At 43.6% G+C, this 13,988-nt stretch overlaps 1 protein-coding gene across 1 annotated transcript in view; it reads left to right on the top strand.

The window, feature by feature from the left end:
- The first annotated feature begins 499 nt into the window (after positions 1-499).
- The window catches only part of LOC147453464 (complex 1 family protein / LVR family protein), an 80,092-nt gene continuing 66,603 nt past the window's right edge, over positions 500-13,988 (top strand). Inside the window, exon 1 of the mRNA XM_086517140.1 lies at positions 500-866. Within this exon, the coding sequence (XP_086373266.1) occupies positions 626-866 (241 nt within the window). The 5' untranslated portion in view covers positions 500-625. The remainder of the gene's footprint in view (positions 867-13,988) is intronic.

Raw genomic sequence — 13,988 nt, forward strand, 5'->3', positions numbered from 1 at the left:
TTTAGAGCTTTTAAAGTGAGATTTACAGCTTATAGATCTATAGTTTTAAATTTGTAAATGGGGCTCTAGAACTTAAGGATGTAGAATTTTTACAGTGGGGTCTAGAGCATAGGACTCTAAAACTTAGGGGTGCTTTTCTAATTCAATTCTCTGTGTTTATGTTTTTTTTTTAAAGAGCTTAAAGATGTAGAGCTTTTAAAATGAGATCTAGATTCAGATCAAGGTTTAAAATTAACACCTATTTTTTTTTGTCAAAAGCTATTTTGTCTATCAAAACAAGTTCTTTAAAAAAACCTCATGTCATTCAACATAATAGAATCTCGAAATTGCCATTCATTTTTGTGTTTATACCTTTGAGTTAATGTTATAAATGGCAAAAATTGCCATTCATTTTTGTGTTTACATATTTGAGTTAATGTTATAAATGGCATATTATATAAGTTGATCGCATATAAGCTGGCAGGTCTGGTGATTCTATCACTTGTTATTGCAAGCATGGCTACAAAGGATCGAGGAAAAGCCTAAAAATTGTGTAGAACATTATACACAGGCACCAAGCCTGTAGAACATTATCCCTGCAAGCAAGTAAATGAAATACTGAGTGCATTCTCTTGGGGCAACGTAGATGACCGGAAGAGATGCAGTGGCGCTCTTCAGGGGGCTCTTGAGGGCGCGTAGGAAGTGCTTTGCAGGTGATCTCCTCATGCTCAAGGAGTCGCGCAGCCAAATCAGAGCATCGTTCGACCAGAACCGCCAAGTCTCTGATCCCTCCCGCCTGGACCAGCTCTTTCTCGAGGGTCAGGAGGCCATCCATGTCTTCACCAATCTCATCGTCCAAGGCAAGCTCAACGAGCGAGGCAACTACGGTGCGTCTCTCTCTCTCTCTCTCTCACACACACACACACACACACACACACACACACACACACACAACAACAACAACAACAACAACGACAACAACGTATAGGGGGGGTGCTGGGAGAAAAGCCAGAGAAGAGAGTATGTGTGAGCGATCTTACAGGTTTCAGCCGTCAATATAAGAGTGCTACGTCCTCAATGACACCATACAGTACAACACACCACAGAGCATGCACTGAACTCAGTATTGAACCTTACATCCTTGTCCAACATTTCATTGGAGACTCAGATGTACACATCTCATCCTTAAGTATCTGATGCACTAGTACAATGCCCCCCTAGGCTTGTGATTCACCATCAAACTCTTGGTGTGGTTGAAGTCATTCTTCTCAAAGAAGTCCCTAGGCAGAGTAATGTGGGCCAAGTAACTTGTAATTGTTCTAATGAGCACATCCACACGACCTTTACACTCCAACGCGTCAATCTCTTGATGAGGGAGTGGAATAGCTCTTGTCCATACAGCTCGTGATTCTTCTTTGTCTTCAATTCCATTCAAATGTTGGTTATGCCTGCAATGGCTGACCCAAACAAGTTCTTGCATGTTCATCTTGACGTGTTTTGGAAATAGAATGTGTGTTCTGTGTGTGCGAAACTCAAGAAAACATTTTGACAGACATTGCTTCATGTGATCATGTTGAAATGTCATTTCAAAAGACAGTAAACTCGCTTCATGGAGATAGAATGTATGCTACATTCATTCCTTAACTCATGTAAAACTTGTGTCCATAGGACATCATAGTCTATATGAGTTGACAATGTTGCAACCGGTTTTACATTTACAAAGACACTCATAACAAGTACAACATAGAATGGAGAACACGGTCTGACACATAAATTAAGTGATGGCTTGTACAAGTGTAAGGTGCAGCAGAAGTGACTGTTGAACTTTGCTCAAGATGAGTGCTCCGAACTGTGCTCAAGGTTCCTTTTACTTATGGAAGGAAGAGCCTTCCGTATTAATGAGAGAGTGCAAGTGATAACAAACAAAGTGGATAAACACTGTGAATGAAGGTGCTGAGACTGACCGATAGAGAGAGAAGAATACGACACCATACAAGTTGTCAAACCCTCCTCCGAAGGCCCCTCTCTCGATGGCGAGAGAGGTCTACGCTATTGATTGCACAAATCTGGTACAAGATGCCGATGCAAGTCGTGAGACTATGATGCAAGGTAGATCTAAACTTGGAGACGATGGCGACGACGACGGTTGAAAATGCTATCTATTGGGTGGTTCCTTATCTGCTGAATTCTACCGCTGTAATCGCTGCCCTTGCTGCTGTGGTAAAACGTTGGTATGCTGACTTGAAAACGCTGAACTGCAGTCCTTTAAAAACGCTGGAGTGTAGAGCTGAAAACGCCAGGCTCAAGGGCTGAAAACCGTTGTGGATAGAGGCTTCAAAAACGTTGGTTGTGGTGCTGAAAAACGCCAAGTTTATGGGGCTGAAAACGCTGGCTATGGTGCTGAAAAACGATGATGGGTTTAGGGGGTGGTCTTACTTGAGAGGGAGAGGAAGATGCCTGCTGCAAGTGGCTTTGCCTGTGCACTTTTCTCCTCTTCTGCCAGATAAGCCTAGTGCTAGGTTTGCTTTTATATATGCTTAGTTCATTTGCCCTACCTAGTTCCCAACAAAAGTCACTTAAAAATAGTAAGTAAAAAATGTCAAAAATAGGGAAAATAGGTTTAATGCACTGGAAAATGCTCTTGATGGATTCCGATGGTTTGCTGATGATCATGTTGTGTGCAACCAGAGGATATGCATCTACTCTAAGTGCCTGGATGTGCACGGTCTGCGAACAGACTCACAAAAGTGCCAAAACACTTTCTAAGCTAGATTGATTAGACTGATTGAACCCTTGTCATGAAGTAGCTTGTCCATGTACACATAGGGTTAGATGTGTCACGTGACATCCCCTCCTTTTTAAAGTGAGGTCCTTTGGAGGCGTTCCCTGAAACACTTTCAACCAAGAAACATGGAAAACGTTGTGCATTGACCATGAGTTAGGCAATTTCAATTTCATTGAAACCTCATTTATGTTTTTAATGAGTGGAAATGGACCATACATTCTAAAAGACAACTTGGGACATTTCTTTCCAACTTGTTTAAGACGTTGCTTCATGATTCTTAAATATACCCAATCCCCTTCCTTGATCGAAACATCCTGACGATACTTATTAGCCTGTCGTGAATAAGATTCCCGAGCCTTGCTTAGCTGAAGCTTCACACTCTCAGAAATCTCATCCAATGACTGACTTTCAGCATTGGCATCAGGCATTGGATTGACCGAGCGAGTCAAAAGTGACTGGAATGGACGACCAAAAGCTGCCTCATACGGAGTTCGATCTATGGCAGAGGAAATAGTTACATTCAAAATAGCCTGAACCAATGGGAGATAGAGCTCCCACTGAGACTGCTGATCATGCACATATGACTTTAAAACATTAGAAGCAAACTGATTGTAAATCTCTGTCTGACCATCTGACTGTGGATGAAAAGCCGATGAAAAATTCAACTTAGTGCTAAAATTTTCAAAGAGTGCGCGCCAAAAATTGGACGTGAACTTAACATTCCTATCTGAAACAATTGATTTTGGCAAACCATAGAGGGGATACCAATGCTTTATAAACAATCGTGCCACATCTTGTGCAGTGACTGTGGCCTTACAAGGAATCAACATGTAAAACTTGCTGAAATGATCAACAATTGTCAAACATTGAGTGTTCCGTGAATGCAAACTAGGTGGAAGGTTAGTCACAAAATCTATGGAAATATTTTGAAAAGGTCCACCGGGAATAGGCAGCGGAAGCAAGAGGCCTTGTTGCTTACCCCGAGGAGGCTTTTACCTTTTGACATATAGTGCACCGTGTGACATAATGAAACACATCTTTTCGCATTTTAGGCCAATAAAAGAATCTTTCTATTTTTCTATTTTTTCATTCTCCTGTGCCCACCCATGAGAGAATCATGTGCATCATGCAATATGGTTGGCCTGAGAGAGGGCAACACACATAGACGTTGACAAAAATACAACAAACCATCACGAATGAGATAGTTGCTTGGCCCTTGGGAAGCAAGAGACTGCAACCATTGCTTACCAAACTCGGAATCCGCATATTGGTTCTTCATGCTGTCGAAAGACACACCCTGAATAGACACTGTGGATCTCGACTCTAGAGTCAAAATCTGTCCTTTGCGATTCAATGCATCTGCAACAACAGGGTTAGATTTTCCAAGCACATACTCAATCAAACCTCCAAATTGCTCAAAAAATTGTGACCACCGTGCTTGGCTTGGCGATCACTTCAATGTGCACTAGGCATAGACTGGAGTCACTTGAGGGCTTGGTGATCTGTGCGAACTGTAAACTCTCTACCATAAAGAAAATGCTTTTAATGCTTAAGAGAGTGAATGACAGACAAAAGTTCTTTCTCATAAGCTGAATGGTTCTGTTCTGCACTATTGAGCTTCCGGCTAAGGAAAGCTATAGGACGACCATGCTGCTGAAGCACATCGCCTATGGCGACATTGCTTGCATCCGTCCATACCTCAAAGGGTCCATCCCAAGAGCCAAGGATAAGACACGGTGCTTCTGTCACGGCAACCGTAAGAGTTGTGAAAGCCTCAATGGCTGCTTCGGGCAAGTCTACGCGCTAACGGCGAGTCTTTACCCCTTTCAAAACATCAGTCATAGGTGTGGCAATGTGTGCAAAATTCTCTATGTGCGAACTATATGCTTGACATAAACCAAGAAAAGAATGCATATCATATGCAGTTTTGGGAAAATCCCAATTATGTACCTGTTCCACCTTCGCGGGGTCTAGCTTGACGCCTTCTGCAGAAATGATATAACCCGGATAAGTAACTTCAGTGAGAAAAAACTCAGATTTCTTAGCTGCAATGTACAACTGATCAAAGGGGTTAGTACCCTTTCGACATCCTTTTCATGTTGTTCCCACGATGTAGAAAAAATGAGAATATCATCTAGAAAGATGAACACACATACACCAATCATATCACCGAAACGGCCTACCATGAGATTAAATGTACCCACGATACCTGTCAATCCAAAAGGCATAACAACATACTCCCATTGCCCTCGCTCGCTCTGTGCGAAAGCGGTCTTGAAGATATCGCCTTTGAACACCCGTACCTGATGGTATCCACTCTTGAGATCGGCCTTACTGAAAACCTTTGCCCCATTGAGCCTATCAAGGATATACTCAATGCGAGGCATCAGAAACTTGTTCTTGAGAGTCATCTTGTTCAATGCCCTGTAATCAGCACACAAACGAGACGAATCATCTTTCTTGCGAACAAACAAAATAGGAGCAGCAAAAGGACTTACACTAGGACGTATGAATCCTCTAGCCACCAACTCAGTGAGTTGTCGCTCTAACTCTTTCTCCTGTGTCTTGTTCAAACGGTAAGGAGTCTTGCTGACACGCTGTGCCCCCTCCATAAGCTTGATGCGATGGTCCTCTGGCCGCTCGGGTGGGAGACGGGGTGGAAGATCATCCTGCAAAAAGAGACGCTTAAATTTGGTAAACTAATCTGAATACCTGTCTGGAGCCTGAATGCTCTGGGAAACTGGAGCAGCATAGATGAATGCCGCTTGTGCTCCTTGTTGTAATTCACGCTTTATCTGCACATGAGAAATGAGAGGCAAAGAATGTAGATCCTCCTCAGCTCGAATGATCATGGGAGAGTCAGTCTTGGCATTTAATGTGAGAGTGTTGGCCTCCCAATCAATGAGAGGATTATGCTCACGAAACCATCTAATGCCCAAAAGCATATAACATCCTGTGTAAGGTGCAGCGGGAGTGAATGTTGAACTTTGCTCAAGATGAGTGCTCCGAACTGTGCTCAAGGGTTCCTTTCACTTATGGAAGGGAGAGCCTTCCGTTCCTTTAATGAGAGAGTGCAATGGACACAAACAAAGTGGTGAACACTGTGAATGAAGGTACTGAGATTGAGAGATAGAGAGAGAAGAATACGACACCAGTAAGTTGTCAAACCCTCCTCCAAAGGGCCCACTCTCTATGGCGAGAGCGGTCTACTTATGATTGCACAAATTTCTACATTGCTTGGACTTGCCGACGATGTCGACGACGACGAGAGGGGCTGAAATCTGAAAATGCTATTGGCTGAAATCTGCAAATTTTTATCTGTTGAATTCTGACTCTATGTCGGTAACGATGTTGATGACGACGATGCAACGACGATGCGCTGAAAACGCAGATGCTGAAATCTGCGTTTCCGGGTTGAATCTGTAAACTTCGATGGATCTGACCGTGCGGCTAGGATCTGCTGCAAGAAGGTGAGATCTGCGAGGTTCGGGACTTCTTCTGCGATGTCTGACTGCCACAAACTGAAAACGCTGGTTCCTCTTGTGTTTCTGTTGCGAAGATCTGCAAAAACGCTAGGTCTCTTGCTGATCTAAAAACGCTAGGCTGGTTTGGGGTTCCCCGGTGGAAATATTCTAATGCTAGGGCTGATCTGTATTCTGCTGCAAAAACGCTAAGGTTCCTGCTGTCTTGCGGTAGCCGAGGCTGATCTGCTGAACAAAAACTCCATGGCTGATCTTGATAAAAAAACGCTAGGTGTTGCAGTTTGTAAAACGCTAGGTCTTCTGATGGGGTTCTGTTGAGAAGTTGCCTGTTGAACCTTGGTTCCTGTTGCCTCTTCTGCTCCTAAGTGCTAGCGCTAGGTTTCTTGATATACTTGCTTGTGAAAATTGCCCTACCCAGTTTCCAACAAAAGTCACTTAAAAATAATAAGTGAAAAATGTCAAAAATAGAGAAAATAGGTCTATGCACTGTAAAAATGCTCCTGATGGAATCTGATGAGAATGCTGATGGTCATGCTGTGTGCAACCAGAGGATATGCATCTAATCTAAGTGTCTGGACATGCACGGTCTGCGAGCAGACTCACAAAAGTGCCAGATCACTTCCTATTCTAGACGACTTGACTGAAGTGAACCCTGGTCATGCTGTAGCTTGTCCACGGACACATAGGGTTGGATGTGTCACGTGACATCCCCTCCTTTTCAAAGTGAGGTACTGGTAAAATTGTATGGCGTCAAGGGAGATCGCCAATTACACCCAGAATCCTAGAAAGGACTCTTCGCCGACCCACGCATCAGATACTTGAACTTCATAAAGGTCTGCAACGCTTGCTTCTTTGGGCCGCGCTGAAAGCGACACAAAGGCTTCTGTGTCTCGTTCAATGCTTCAACTTTGTCTATGGATGTAGGTTCATCTTCTTCAAGAATCTCTGAGGCTGAAAATTCCTGAAACCATTTTCAACTCAAAAACATGAACATACCCATTCCATGTAAATTGAGTGGAAAAATACTGGTCTTTCGAACAAACTGTGCATGCAATGTAGATGAACAGAGTGACGGAGTGCCAAACCGTTCATCAAACACACGCAAACAATGGGGTCGAATCTTGACTTTTTGATTAAAATCAATCAACTGTGGCAAAACACAATGGAAATACCTATGCTGGATGCTCAATCTTTCTTGTGCTCTTTCGGATACTGTATCATGCCAAGAAAGAGACATGGAATGTGGCTTTCTTGAATGCATACTTTTCAGCTTTTCATGAGAAATCCGCATACATCCGTGCTCATTCATGAGTGAATCGTGTTCATCGTACAATATGGCATGCCTATGAAAAGGGATCACATAGAGACGCTGACTAAAATACAGGAAAGCATCACGAATGAAACACTCGTACAATGCGTGCTGACTAAACATTCGAACACATAGTACTTCCTGTGGCGGTTCTTTGCACCTAGGCTCGAGAGCCAAGATCGGTTCTTCCTAAGGGGGTTCTTTGGACTTAGGCTCGAGAGCCAAGATTGGTTCTTCCTGAGGGGGTTCTTTGGACCTCGACTCGAGAGCAAAGATCGGTTCTTCGTGATTGATCGAATCTGCAATGAGGTTAGTTTCACTAGAAACAGTATCAACTAACCCATCATTCTTGTGAACAATCACATCATGGTCATACAAATCATCATGCTCGTGAATAATCACATCTTGATCATGCAAATCATCATGCTTGTCATTGTCATCCAAATCATCATGCTTGTCATTGTCATGCAATCCTTCATGCTTATCATCGTGCAAATCTTGTGTGTCATGCTTTGGAGAAGAAGAGACTGAGAGAGTCTCCTTTTCCCGAATCTCTTGCATTTGTGCCTGCACTTGAGAAACGAGTCGCAACATCTCTTGCATTCTTGCTTTGTTCTCGCGATCAAATTTTGCTTCCCTTTCGTCGCGGTCACGTGCTATGGCTGCCATTCTTTCTTCGTACTTACGATCAATTTCTGCTTTTCTTGCTTCGCGTTCTAACTTGCTATCCATAAACATCTGTTCCAACTCCTCCATAGGAGTTAGTGCAATCCTTGGCGTAGATGGGGAAAGGGGAGGGTCGGAAAAACCTCCTGGTGGAAAAAATTCTTCTTCGCCTCTCTCATGCTCATCACCTCCAAGCAAAGTATCCATTCCGCTTCGAGTGATGACCATCCATTGAAGTCGTGGGTTCTTGTGGTCTTGGGTTCTTAAGTTCACGAGGAACTTGGGTTCTTGTGGGTCTTGGTTTTTGGGGTTCTTGAGGGTCTTAAGGTTCTTGGGTTCTTAAGGTTCTTCTTTCGCTTGCAATCTGTGTTAGAGAAGGATCTTCTCTTTACCCGAGCTCTTCTCTTTTCCGCGGGCGCACCCCTCGGCGGCCTTGCGCTCACACCAAAATGACAAAATGGTAGCTGCACATTTTGCCACTGTCTTATAGTACACGTTGGATCCCGTAACACTTTCGAGCATACCCAAACCGACAGTTTAAGAATGCAGTTACACATGTACTCTTCAATAGAAGCAATCACTGTATCCTTGACAATTGACAAGAAATACTCACTTCTATAGCACTAACCAAACTTTTGGACATTCCATAAGAGCAATTGCCAAACTGACAATCTGTACAGCTCTAACATTCATGTAACAGGTATTTCATTTGAGCTCACTTTAAATACCATGTACATCATTTGTTTCAGAATCCATTGTCACACTGACAATCCATGTAGCTCTGAAACTCAAGGGGTCAAGGTAGGTTGCAAACCGAAGGCTTCAAGGTAAAGTGATAACACAGTTGGTGACTCTGCAAGTTCACCTTCTTCCATCCACTTAGCATCCATTGGTGGATAGTTTCTGAACTTTACCAAGTAACGCCTAGCAACCTTGCCTTTCACTTTCCTTTCTTTGTGTGCCAAAATCTGTTCGGGGACCAAGATCTCGTCAAGTTCCTCGACTTTCGGCTGATCTTCAGCTGGCATATCTTCTGACACATCACCCACATAGGGTCTGAGAAGACTCACATGAAACGCATTGTGAATCTTCCAACTGTCAGGCAATTTCAGCCTATATGCAACATCACTGATTATGTCGCACACTTGAAAAGGCCCATAGTAACGCATGCTAAGCTTTGGAAACAGTCTTTCCTTGCCCTTCATCTTCTTTAACCTTGCCTTTTCAAAGCGTAAAAGCACCCAATCACCAAGTGAATATACCACTTCATGACGGTGACGATCAGCTGCATTCTTTTGCTTTGCCTCGGTCCTTTCTAAGGCCACTTTGACCTTCTTGTACATTTCATCCATGTCCTGAACATACTTATCTGCTTCAAATATCTTGTCTTTTGTATGCAGTATGGGAGGAACTTTCTTGCCACCTTTAACTATCTCAAAGGGTGCCTTGCCAGTTGATGAATGCACTGTATTATTGTATGCATACTCCACCAATGGCAAATACTGCTCCCACTTTCCTTTATGCTCTGACACATAACATTTCAGCAGATCTAGGACTGTAGAATTTGCCTCTTCTGATTGCCCATCTGTTTGAGGATGAAATGACGAAGAGAATTTGAGCGTGGTGCCCATATTCTCAAACAAGCCTCTCCATAACAAACTTGTCATGCGTGGATCACGGTCGCTAACAATCGACTGTGGCATGCCATGATACTTGAAAATATTGCTCATAAACAAGCGTGCCATCTGATCTGGCTTTATCTTCTTCCTGACAGGAATAAAATGAGCATGTTTGCTCAATCTGCAAATAATGGTCCAAATACCATCATTTCCTGTCTGCGTTCTCGGAAGATCAAAGATAAAATCCATAGCAATACTTTCCCATGGTTTATCTGGAATAGGTAGTGGTTGCAATAACCCTGGTGCCTTTTGCCTGTCAAACTTGACCTTTTGGCAAATTAGGCATTCTCGCACAAAGGCATCCACATCTCTTCTCAATGTAGGCCAGTAGAAGAATGTCTCAACTGCTTTAACTGTAGCATTGATACCACGATGCCCTGCATACGGTGGGACATGACTCTCTTCCATAACTTTGCGTCGCAATGGCTTTGTGACACACAATTTGCCATGCATCATCATGAATCCGTCTTTAAGAAGATAGTGTTCATGACGTTGTCCATCCATTAGCTGCTCGAAGACCCTTGCAAAATCTTCATCATTTGCATACTGTTCTCTCATATCATCAAGTTCATGATGATAAGGAATCGACACAGCTGAAATTTGTGGCTTCCTTGACAAGGCATCAGCCACAACGTTCTTCTTGCCTTCCACATGCACAATCTGAAAATGGAACATGGACAAGATATTTGCCCATCGCATATGCTTCTGAGATAACTTTGTCTGTGTCAAGAAGTATCGCAAGGTCTGATGGTCCGTTTGGACAACAAAGTCTGCACCTAGCAAGTAGTGTTTCCAACTTAAGAGCGCATGAATCACAGCCAGTAACTCTTTCTCATAGACCTGCATGGTCATCTTTGGCCCTTGCAAAATTCTGCTGTCATAGGCTACTACCGTGCCATCTTGCATTAGCACTGCACCAATGCTACTACCACAGGCATCACATTGGACCACAAATGACTTCCTAAGATCTGGCAACACAATGACTGGATTTGAAGTCATCTTTTCCTTTAAGAGATTAAAAGCTGAAATCTCTTTCTGTGTCCATCTAAAGGTGACTGCCTTCTTTTGAAGAGCATGTAAAGGTGAAGCAATCTCAGCGAAATTTCGGATAAACCTTCTGTAATAGGAGCATAGTCCCAAGAAGCTTCGGACATCATGCACCGTCTTCAAATTTGGCCATGACTTGATCGCTTCAACTTTTGCAGGATCCATTCTGACACCATCCTTTGAGACAATGTGTCCCAGAAAGTGAATCTCTTCCAGAAAAAACTCACTTTTCTTTGCATTGATGAGCAACCTATGACTGCGTAGCTCTTTGAACACAATGGCCAAGTGATGCCTATGCTCCTCTTCGTTCTTTGAGTAGACTATCATGTCATCAAAGAATGTACCAATAAACTGCTGGTGTGGACGGAAAATTCTGTCCATCATCCTATTGAACGTAGCAGGAGCATTTGTGAGACCAAAGGGCATCACTAAAAATTCGTAAAGGCCAAACGTTGTTCTAAAAGCAGTCTTGTGCACATCCTCTGATCTAATGCGGATCTGATGGTACCCACTCTTTAGATCTATCCTGCTAAACATAGCTGCTCCTTCTAATTTGTCCATAATATCATCAATTCTAGGTATAGGGAACCTATTCTTGATGGTATTCTTGTTCAGTGCACGGTAGTCGATGCACATACGCCATGAGCCATCCGTTTTCTGCACCAACAACACTGGAGAGCAGAATGGAGATGAACTGGGCTGAATCAGCCCCTTTTCTAACAGCTCCTGTACTTGGCCCATTATCTCTTTCTGCTGAGCCGCACTAACCCTGTATGGAGGCTTATTTGGTGGGCTACTGCCTGGCACCAAATCTATCGCATGGTCCTCGGGTCTCTCTGGCGGTAATTGAGACGGTAATGAATCGGAAAAACAGTCACTATACTGTTGTAAAAACATTGACCTTTCTTTATCTAGCATAGATAAATTTGATTCATCACAATCTGACACTTCACGTGCAAAAACCAAGTCGCAGAAAGATGCTTTTTCATTACAGAAGTAATAGCAAAAGCTGATACAGTAGGAATAGACTCCCCTTTAAGCTTTACATCCAGAATGTGAGTCTTTCCCCTGCTCTATACAGTGATCTTTTTGTTGTAGGCATCCATGATTCCCTGTACACGAAACAACCAAGGAATACCTAACAACACATCACATCCATCCAGTGGCATGATGTAAAATTCTTCAGCATCTACCTAGGACTAGATATGTAGACGCAACTTTCCAATGATGGGCGTCACAGCCTCTGTATGGCCAGGACATGCCAAACCTGCCTCTGCTGTATACCCCATCTCTTCAGGCCTGATTCCCAACTTTGAAGCCAATTCTGGGGAAATGAAGTTGGCTTTGGCACCTGGATCAAAGAAGATGAGCACTGTTTGATCCCTGACCTTTCCCCATGCTCTGCAAAGCTCACTTGCATCTGAATTTGGCTTGTCGCCCACCATATCTGGCACTAGACCAGCCATGGGCTTCTTTCCTTTCCTGTCCTCCTTGTCTTCAGAATCAGCTGGCCTTTTCTTTGTAGGACAGTTGTAAGCAATGTGGCCAGGCTGCTCACATATAAAGCATTTGTTCTCTGTCCTCAGGACCTTCTTTTGCTCTTCTGACTTGCGAGGAAAACGTCTTTTCCATTTCTTTGCTGGTCCCTTTTCTGATTCAGCCGTAGCTTTATCTTTCCCTGGGTTGGTTGACTCCTGAGTCCCTTTAGGAGCCTCATCGGGAACGTGCTTCTTGGCTGAATTTTTCTTGCCTGATCCTGCCTTGACGCCAATGTTAAATTCACAATCTTCTCCCTTGAGCAAACCATTGCCAGTGTTTGCTACCTCGATGAGCTGCGTCAAAGTAGTGACTTTTGTCTTCGTATAGTACTTTCTCAATCCTTTAGGTAGGCCACAACAGTATTTTTCAATCTGTTCTGTCAATGGCACAAACCTATAGGAAGTTACTGGAAGTAGAGCTTTCCAAAACTTCCGATTGTAATCATCCAGATTTCTACAAGTGGCAGCATTAAGCTGGTGCCATTCTGTCATGACATCTGCTTCAAAGTCATCAGATAACCATGCTGCTGCAAAAATCTGCTTAAAGTAAATCCATGTGGACGGAGCTTGCCCTTGAAGCAATAAAGTTGTCCACCATTGTCCCGCATTCCCTGTCAAGAAAGTGGCTGCCTTGCGGACCTTTGAAGCCTCTGTAAAGTTTCCCCCTGCATAGGCCTTGTCAAACTGTTGGAGGAATGAGAGAGCCTTCTTCCTGTCATCAAACCCTGTAAAGGTCGTGAATGACACACCTTTGCCACCTTCTTTGTACGGAGTTGGCCTCTCCAACGGCGTCAAATTGTCATATGGAAGTGACTGAAACATGGGAACACTGTTATGGTTCATTTGTGTTCCTTGGCCGCTATTAAGTTGACCTGGAAATGCTATATTTGGCTGCTGATTTGTAATTCCAGCCATACCAAAATTTGCCTGTGGCATCCCAAATTGGCCCTGAGTGTTCTGAAACCCTGGTTGCATACCCATGACATTGTACATGGGGTTAGGCATCATCGTTTGAGCACCCCCGAACACTGTTCCTGGCGTGTAAAACTGATTTCTAGGTGCATGACCAGCCATGCTCTGGAATACCGATCCACCTCCAAAATAGCCAGGGTGTACTGAAGGTGGTGGGAAGACCTGTTGCATAGCCTGTAGGTTGCTTCCCTGCCCATTAGAACCAGCTATAGGCTGCTGAAAAGTGGCGGGCTGAACTGGTACAACTTGAAAGACTGGCATCTCAGCCACCTGTTCTTGCACCTTAGGCATAGGTTGTGGAGACTGCATGTTCTCCGTCAAGTGTACAGGTGTTTCCATTGACTGTGCGGTATGAATCACCTGTGCTCGAGCCTTAACAGGCTTTTGAATATGATCCAGTGGCCCAACTTGCTGAGACGGAACAGGAGGTTGCAGAAAGGCTAAAAACCTCGGATTCTGCATTACTTGTGTGAACATAGCCACAGCAGTAGCCAACTGGGTCCTGAATATATCATCATCCGTCTGTGGTGG

Source organism: Adiantum capillus-veneris, chromosome 7 (assembly GCF_014529385.1).
Source record: "Adiantum capillus-veneris isolate H3 chromosome 7, ASM1452938v2, whole genome shotgun sequence".
Classification (NCBI taxonomy): Eukaryota; Viridiplantae; Streptophyta; class Polypodiopsida; order Polypodiales; family Pteridaceae; genus Adiantum; species Adiantum capillus-veneris.